This window comes from Tubulanus polymorphus, chromosome 1 (assembly GCF_964204645.1).
Source record: "Tubulanus polymorphus chromosome 1, tnTubPoly1.2, whole genome shotgun sequence".
Classification (NCBI taxonomy): Eukaryota; Metazoa; Nemertea; class Palaeonemertea; order Tubulaniformes; family Tubulanidae; genus Tubulanus; species Tubulanus polymorphus.
Genome location: NC_134025.1, coordinates 10,083,474 through 10,091,663, shown reverse-complemented (window position 1 = coordinate 10,091,663; position 8,190 = coordinate 10,083,474). Strand labels below are relative to the sequence as shown.

The following is an 8,190-nucleotide window of genomic DNA, read 5'->3' as shown; positions in this document are numbered from 1 at the left end:
AATAAAAATTGTCCGCAATTGTAAATCGGTGACCGTCGTAATTTTGGATTCCCAAGTTCTGACTTGACCTACTTTTCTGGTAGATTTTACTTCCGGGTTTCCCCAGCTTTGTGAACCATATTTCAACGTCAATTTACGTTTCCACAATGACTTATATCACTTCTTGGGAAGAATTCGCTAAAGCTGCCGAAAGACTCTATCTCGCGGACCCGACGAAGGTATTCAGTCTGTCTAAACATCTGTGGTGTCGTTATTTTCTGCATTTTTACGATCGTAATAATTACCACCATGTGCAATTCTTATTGAATGTAACTGTACGTCACCGTCGCCGATTTGGCGTAGCATATTGTAAGGATGTTATTTTTTTCCTCCAGGCACGATTTTCTATGAAGTACAGACATTGTGATGGAAAGCTTACCGTGAAACTAACTGATAACCATGTAGTGAGTTTGGTTTCATTTTATTTTTGTGTAGGCCTATCTAAAAAGGCGCCTTCTTGCTTAAGATTTTTTTAATCGTAAAAATTTCTCTTTTTTCTCTAATTGCAGTGTTTAATGTACAGAACGGAACATGCTCAAGATGTTAAGAAATTGGAACGTTTTACTAGTCATTTAATGCGTCATATGTCATCAAAGGAGGGGCGATAAAATAAGACCGTGGAAACATATGTTCGAAATTTAGAAAGACTGACACTCCAAACTTTACAAAATTGAAAGCAAATGGTGATGGCTTATTTATTCTAACAAGACTCAGCGAGGATTATTTGGATATTTGAATCAGTGTTTAAGTAACATTTTCCAGAGTGAGATGGTGTTCCTCTGTTGGTGCAGCGTTATTTGATGGACCTAACCTCCGTAGTGGTAAAACTGATGCATTTACAAGTTTTGTATGCGATTAACTTATATTAACCAAATTTCAAGGTGAAGATTTTATTGTATTGTTCGAGTTGAACATTCAAGCTAAAACACTAAAGGTATAATTTCACACGAAACTGCGGAATTATATAGGGCAGACAGTCCCACTGAAAAGTATAACCGATTGTCAAACAGAAATTTGGTTATATCAATTTTAAGTTTGATTATGCTTGTGTTTACATCTAATCTATTTCGTCAAATGATTTTGTATAATGTTTCAATCATTATCCTATGAATGAATGTTGATTTGCATGTTTTAGTGTTACAGTGGAACCTCGTTGTAACAAACTCGGATACACAACGATTCATCGGATATTACAAATATAGAATTTTATCCCCAGTAGGAAAAATTAATTTCATACTGGATATAACGAACTATCGGTTATAATGAACATATTTTCTGGTCCTGTAACATTCGCTGTAACGAGGTTCCACTGTATTTCATTGCATGAGTTTTTGCGCCAGTCTCAAAACGTTCAATGATCTGATGTGCCAGATAAATGCAGTCAATAAAATACAGTTTTCAAAATAAATTACCCTCTTTAAAGAATTTATGGATGTTTGTATGAAAGCGTATGTTTTCACATGGCTGAAATAAGCTGCACTTGCCAGGATCACCAGACCTATTGCGGCTAGTCTTGGTTCACTAGCTTCCGCATGTGTAGATCATCAGTGCAACAATAAGCTCTATTATTGCGACATTACCATACTGGTTAGGGATGCCAGGTGCAGACCGAAATGCAGACTACATACATTTTGTCAGCAAATAAAGGCATGCGCTAATCAACAGAGTCAGTCATCCGTAAAGTATTTAGTCATAAAATTCTGTCCTCTGGAGAATGAGTAAAAAATACTTAATGAAAGTGGTTTATTAAACTACAGCGCAGAAATGAAGAACAAATTTTCTTTTGATTGTATTTTCATTATATCTTTGGAATTTATATAAATACTCTTGTGTATATTTGGAAAACATCAGTTACGAATCGGAAAATATCTACTTCAAAAAAATATTAAGTTATCTGGGTAGCATCTCTGTCAAATCAGCTGCCGTATATGCCACCACTGCCCATAAAGCCGAACACAAATTCATTTCATGCGGATTTTGCACTGTCATTGTGTCTCCTGAAATGATTAAGAAAATAGTTATTCACTAGAGAATATACCTAAATGGTATTCTAACAATGTAACGCGCAAGCTATGTGAAGAAAGCCTATGTCCTAATGAATATAAGGCCTTGATCAGGCTCTTATGCTATACGGTTATCTGGAGATTGACTAAAATTAAGGCCGCGCATAACTGTCTTACCGTCTGAATGATGATAGTAGAAATATTTGCGATTGTCATTGTTAAGGCTTAATCCTGGTACACCCGCCTTCACCCAAAATAATGCATCTTCTCCAGTGTAGCCTGGCGATATTTTTGTTGCACCGATCGGGGACATCAGTTGCATCACATTCTTCATGATTTCATATGCCTGAGCATTACCTGTAAGGATTATATGAACATGCAGGTTAGAAAAGTTGTCCCTAGCCACCAGTCTATATATCAAGCCAATCAGATGCTTTTTTTTTCATCAGCAGATTTGCTCTGTGCTGGTGGTATAGACCAATGAAGGGTCTACGGCCAGGTTTTATGTTGGTGGGTGGTAATGTGATAAGATCCACCCTGCAGGACTTATGAATTATAACCATTAAGATTCTATTGAAGAAAACAGGTCCCGTTTCATGACCAATATCATTCAATTGACGCACTTATCGGAAACATGAAGTAACTAATTGCAACTAAACAAGAATTTTGTATTTTTTATGAAATGGGCCAAGCGTGCATAATCATGTTGATTTGTTTTGATGGGAACGGTAAGGAATAATCATACCGGTAAAATTAATCCCTATTGGTCTAAATGTACCAATATCTGATTCCATCACTAAGTTGTACTTGGATATGTTTTGATGATGCAGATTAAAATACTGCTGTCCTCCCCACACGCCAACCTCCTGGAGCAAAATAATGCCATCAAATTGTTAAGTAGAATTGATCATTAGAATAAATTCAAGCAAATAGAGTAGACTCCTTACTCAGTAACATGGAATCCGGAAATCAACTCAAGTTTGTGAAGTTTACCGAGATTGATATTCTAGATGATTCGAAAAGGAGCCGTGTCAACCTGGTGTAGAATGAATACAACAAGACGAATAGTACTTCATAGTTTAACTAGTTTATTTGACGCACAAGCGTTCGCTGCTAGTGTATAGAAGCTTCATCAGGTGAATTAGTGACTCATTAAGATAGACACATTTACCTGATAAAGCAACTATCATTATACATTAGTACCAAAAGCTTGCACGTCAAATAAACTAGCTAAGCCTATAAAGTACTTTAAAGACTTTCAATTTTTTGCATCCTTAACCCGGTATCCAGACACAATATCTAGTCTGTCCCAATGCTACTGAGTAAGGCATTGTCTAGAAGGGTTTGATTAAAAGCTTAGCAGTACATCATAATGGATAGATAATTGATAACTTCATTGACAAATCAAATTTAGGGATCCTACACCGTGACATCAGCCGTACCAGTAAAATTAATTCCGATAGGCCTGAATGTGCCCAAGTCAGATTCCATAACCAAGTTATACTTAGATATGTTCATTTTGTGTCGATTAAAATATTCTTGCCCGCCACAAATGCACGGTTCCTGCGGAAACACGAAAACAATTTTCCATTTTCAATAGTTAGGTTCCCTAAATAATCAATTTTGTTTCTAACATTCTTCCACGTGCGCTGCACAACTTAAACACAAGATATTTCAGTTCTGGGTCTGCTGCTATTAGCACTAAGACTGAAGAGTTATGTCATAGCTGATCCATCTTCTTAACTGTTTAAAAATTTCTGCATGAAACCATGAGATAACTGTAGTAGCAGCATGAAAACTGGGAAGAATGATCACAGCAGTCTCACCTCTCCTGTCCACATAACCATTCTCAGAGTTCGTCTCGGTCGCAGTTTTAGTTGCTTAATCAACGATAAAACCTGCCACGAGATGAAAGCACCACCTCCGTCATCCATGGCTCCTTTACCCACATCCCAGCTGTCGATATGCCCTCCAAACATTACAACCTGAATCAGATCAACACGCGCGCATCATAAAACCATGTTTTAAGTTTGTAAACACATACCGGTACTTCAATTCTATACATGCCATACCTCATCCGGTTTTTCTCGTCCAACAATTTCAGCTACAATATTCCTAGATGTTGTCATCGGCAGATTTTTTGCCTCCATATTCAAATGTATTCGCAGTTTTGTGCCTGAAAATGAAAAATAAATATTCCTTTGTTTTGAACTAGATTTTTCTGGTTCCTTGAGATTTCCAGGTGTGAAGCCAGTGTTCTCCATACGCTTGAATTCTAAAGGACTTGCATTTGTTGATAAGTGCATGATATCGTGGCTGCTGAAGTAACAAGGCTTTCGATCCTTCGGTGAAATCTTCTATCTTTTCACATTAGCTCAATACATTTCGAAGCAATTATGTGCATTGATAGAATATTGACATCTAATCTAGTATTGGCAGCAGATATTTTATAGGGGCGGCTGATTTTCAGAGGGGTGGATATAAAAATGAAAGGGGTAGCTGCCTCTCTAAAAACTGTTGCGGAGAACAAGTCAAGTTCCTTGACTTTTCCCTGATTTTTTCTAGATTTTCTGATTCCCTGAGTTTTCCAGGTGAATGGCCACTCTGTGTATTGTATCATTCAAATCATACATCTACGCACCTCTATCGTACATACGGTTCAACATTTCTGCATCTTCAATAGTTATACAAGCAGTTGGAACTGGTTTCACTCCATCCATATGATCCTAGAAACAATATCGAACAAACTTGGATAAGCAATATAACTGAATCACTTCCATGGAATTCATGTTTTATTTTGTTTGAGCTTTGTGATTGTGGAACTTATATTTGACTTCATTCGCGACTCATTGCGAAGTTTTACTTGTCATATCATACTCACTTTCCAGCCTGTATGAGGGCTGTATATACTATAGGGAGTAATACTACGAACTAACGCAGCCAATCCACCAACTTTGGATGCTTCACCAGCGCCATAATCCCGATATTTTACAGTTTTACCGTAACTGACAAATGGTTGATTATAAACCACTATTTTACCTTTTGCCTAGAATAGAAAATTGAATGTGTGCAATAATAATCAGGTGGATAAACCTCGGTGAGATTCGGGAAATCTTTGTGATAATATACAGTTGAACCTCATTAATTAAAATTCTGTTTAAAGTTTTGGATGAATATTACGAAGCCTGTTTGATACAACAATTTCACTTTTGCCCACAAGATTAACAAGGTTCCACGTTACATGGTCACCTACCTCTGCAGCTTTTTGATGCAGTTCTTCAAATGAGCGTACTACGATGACTTCAGCAGTTATACCCGATGGAGGTGTTCCGACGCTGCCACCGAGACCTAACAACCGCAATTTTTGGAGTCTTGGACTGATCAGGTAGGCGCTTTCATTTCCTCTCACCCACCGAGGAACCTAATTTATTAAGAAATTCAATGATTTTATGCAGCAGTAGGTATATTTTACAGGGGTATAGCCCAGATTTCAGTAAAACTGATTTTACGGAGATTATTTTTCAATGAAGATGAACCCTTAAATCATAGATATTTGATGAAGGCTCAAGGTATGCAGTAAACAAAAAGTAAAAGGCGAGAAGCCACTCAAGACAAAGATGTTCAATTTCCCTGAAAAACATGTACGGTATCAAACTCAGTGAAATATCAGTTCCAGTACAACTGAGTTTCAAGTTAGAGTCCATTATACCACTCTATCGACGATATGTGACATTACCTTAACTGGTTCGCCGTGAACGTTTTCTAGCCCTTCTTTTGCCAGGTTACTCAAAATATAATCTGAAAGTTGACATTCAATGAGAAAAGCCTTCAAAAATTTGGTTGAATGGGGGTTTCTTGAATTTCAGTTATAAATGCCAATAGTTGTACCTATAGAGTTTTCTAGGTTCTTAGATCCAGCTATTCGGTTTCCGAAGGTATCAGTGAACAAGGCCAAACGGTTGTAAGATTGATTCTGCAATTTTCCGTAAACTGCCATATCAATAATTTGTTTCGCAACCTCTGAAATTTAGATTTTTTATTAGCAATGCATGTATATATAATATCGTTGAGGATAAAACATGGAAGAATCCGAGTACATGATCCTGGTTAACCCTTTCAGTGCTGACTAATCAATACCCTATAGTGCTGGAGATAATTTGAAAATTTTGAAAAATTCCGCCCTAGTGTGTTGAATAACGGGCGTACCACTATAGTGCGTCTTCACCGTGACGCGATGTATCGTAGGTTACTAGTATTTCACAATGTTTGACAGGTGCTGCCATCTTTCAATAGAGATAAAATCTAATTACTAATTACACCAATACACCGCAGTGCGGTGTACTAGCAAAATCCATCACCGATTCATACACCGCACTGCGGTGTTTACGCACGGAAAGGGTTGAGAAGAGTTTTTATTAAATAAAGTATGCACAGGCCAGCTACATGTATATATGAATAGTATTTGGACACTTGATTCGATTCGACGGAGATGATACCGGATAGGCCTATGGTACATAATGAATTGTAGATCATACCTGTATGTTCTTTGATTTCTTTGAGGATGTCATGGTTTATCCCAACAACTGTGCTGATGCACATGGCTGAAAATATGGACAATACAAGATAGCGAGTTGGTTGGATGGTGAGATGGATTTAATACTTTGAGTATGATTTCACAAGCATTTCAATGGAATTTCCAAAATTCTTTGAGGAACTTCATGAATCCACAACTTGGGTGGGCTCCAACTCAAAATAAATTGAAATTTGGAGAAATGTTTAGAAAATTAGAGTTATGAAATCTTGGATTATATTCTATTCCATAGCATCTTCCAAATGCTTTGATAAGAACGCACCTGTTATAATATCTAATCTGATCGGATATTTTGCCAGGCTTATGAAATCAAACCACATACTTACCATATAAAAGCAGTAGGCCTATAGCAGACTTGTCAACTCTTCCATCATCGTGGAACTTCATGCTGCAAAAACAAAATAGCCTTATGCAGGCGGCTGCTAATAAAATAGCTGTTTTTTATGATCTGGCATATTACCACAACTGATGAATGAATGAACAGAAATCATGTGAACTTAATCATGTGATGATTTTTTGGCCTGAATTTTTCCAATCTAGCCTATTAAAGAACTGATCTATAATCAAACTAGTCTACCCCCTTAGATCAGATAATGAAGATAGTAGTGTTAGGCCTATGTACAATAGCCATAGGCCTATTTATTGATATAGGGCCAAAACGAACAACTTCAAGCCCGGGCCTCTCGACTCATCCTTGGAAATGTGAATGATGTCTGGCTGCAGAGTTTCCAGAACCTGTCATGTCAGGTCTTATGACAGGTCTTACCTGTCATCCCCTAGTCATTCCCCTGTCTTTATTGTACTTAATCTTATAATGTTTAACTACGTTACGGAACAATAAAGAATTAATTAAATTGAATTGTCAGGTCCCGAAAAAATCCAAACTCACAACAATATTTGACGAAACGGCGAAATATCTAGGCATGTGCTAGACGAATGGAAGCACATTTTGAGTTGAATGAATATTCTGATCCGTCGTAAATATCGAAAATGATTCAACAATAACGATAAGGAAAATGTTCTGACTAATAATTCATTTGAAAGGTTGATTTATAAGAAGAAAATATTTATGTGTAAAATGACTTATTTCTGTATTGAAAAAATAAGTTTCAGGCATATGAATTAATTAATGTAGAAGAGAATATTTTCGATAGCTGAATCGAGGTCTTGATATTTCGTTTCCGCAATAAGACACTGAAAAATATCTGCTCACTATCACAGTTCGGCGGCATCACTCCTCACTGTCCTGAAGTCTCACTATTTATATTCATTGTTTTTATGATGTACATGTAAAAGAGCCGAATGCAATATAGAGACTGATTTTATTGAGACTGATTTTAAATCAACTCATCAATTTAAAGCAAAATTTAAAGCAAGAAGTTTTTTTTTCTATTTATATCAGTTTTAATGCAGACCTGTCACCACAGGTCGCGAGAAATTCTGCAAAATGGCGCGAGCTGCCATGTGAGCAGGGGTCTGGCTTCATAATTATTGTTTTATAGTAACTTAAGATTTAATCTATCTATGGTAAGCAATTGATATTATACTCATTACTAT

The 8,190-nt window shown here is 36.8% G+C and overlaps 2 protein-coding genes across 6 annotated transcripts; one reads left to right on the top strand and one right to left on the bottom strand.

Moving 5' to 3' along the window:
- Nucleotides 1-77: 77 nt before the first annotated feature.
- LOC141908129 (signal recognition particle 9 kDa protein-like) lies at nt 78-1,454 on the top strand. Its single transcript, XM_074797995.1, has 3 exons — nt 78-218; nt 375-443; nt 549-1,454. The coding sequence occupies exons 1-3, from the start codon at nt 147-149 to the stop codon at nt 645-647; spliced, it is 240 nt and encodes a 79-aa protein (XP_074654096.1). The 5' UTR covers nt 78-146; the 3' UTR covers nt 648-1,454.
- Nucleotides 1,455-1,814: 360 nt separating this feature from the next.
- LOC141908104 (carboxypeptidase Q-like) lies at nt 1,815-7,506 on the bottom strand. 5 transcript variants are annotated; one of them, XM_074797963.1, is made up of 13 exons: nt 7,400-7,462; nt 6,960-7,039; nt 6,578-6,643; nt 5,931-6,062; nt 5,779-5,840; nt 5,296-5,463; nt 4,924-5,088; nt 4,684-4,768; nt 4,115-4,218; nt 3,869-4,027; nt 2,788-2,908; nt 2,220-2,399; nt 1,815-2,036 (listed from the first exon to the last, which is right to left on the bottom strand). In XM_074797963.1, the coding sequence occupies exons 2-13, from the start codon at nt 7,018-7,020 to the stop codon at nt 1,930-1,932; spliced, it is 1,410 nt and encodes a 469-aa protein (XP_074654064.1). In that variant the 5' UTR covers nt 7,021-7,039; nt 7,400-7,462; the 3' UTR covers nt 1,815-1,929. The 5 variants fall into 5 exon arrangements, with proteins under 5 accessions (XP_074654064.1, XP_074654073.1, XP_074654083.1 ...); XM_074797972.1 differs by lacking the exon at nt 7,400-7,462 and adding an exon at nt 7,301-7,374 and having other exon boundaries at nt 6,960-7,021; XM_074797982.1 differs by lacking the exon at nt 7,400-7,462 and adding an exon at nt 7,094-7,258 and having other exon boundaries at nt 6,960-7,021.
- Nucleotides 7,507-8,190: the final 684 nt, after the last annotated feature.

Coding starts and splice junctions, on each gene's coding strand:
- LOC141908129 (XM_074797995.1), top strand. CDS start 147: ATGACTTATATCACTTCTTGGGAAGAATTCGCTAAAGCTGCCGAAAGA. Junction 219..374: donor ATCTCGCGGACCCGACGAAG/GTATTCAGTCTG, acceptor TTTTTCCTCCAG/GCACGATTTTCTATGAAGTA. Junction 444..548: donor AACTAACTGATAACCATGTA/GTGAGTTTGGTT, acceptor CTCTAATTGCAG/TGTTTAATGTACAGAACGGA.
- LOC141908104 (XM_074797955.1), bottom strand. CDS start 7,020: ATGAAGTTCCACGATGATGGAAGAGTTGACAAGTCTGCTATAGGCCTA. Junction 5,464..5,778: donor TTCACGGCGAACCAGTTAAG/GTAATGTCACAT, acceptor TTAATAAATTAG/GTTCCTCGGTGGGTGAGAGG. Junction 4,769..4,923: donor GCCCTCATACAGGCTGGAAA/GTGAGTATGATA, acceptor TATTGTTTCTAG/GATCATATGGATGGAGTGAA.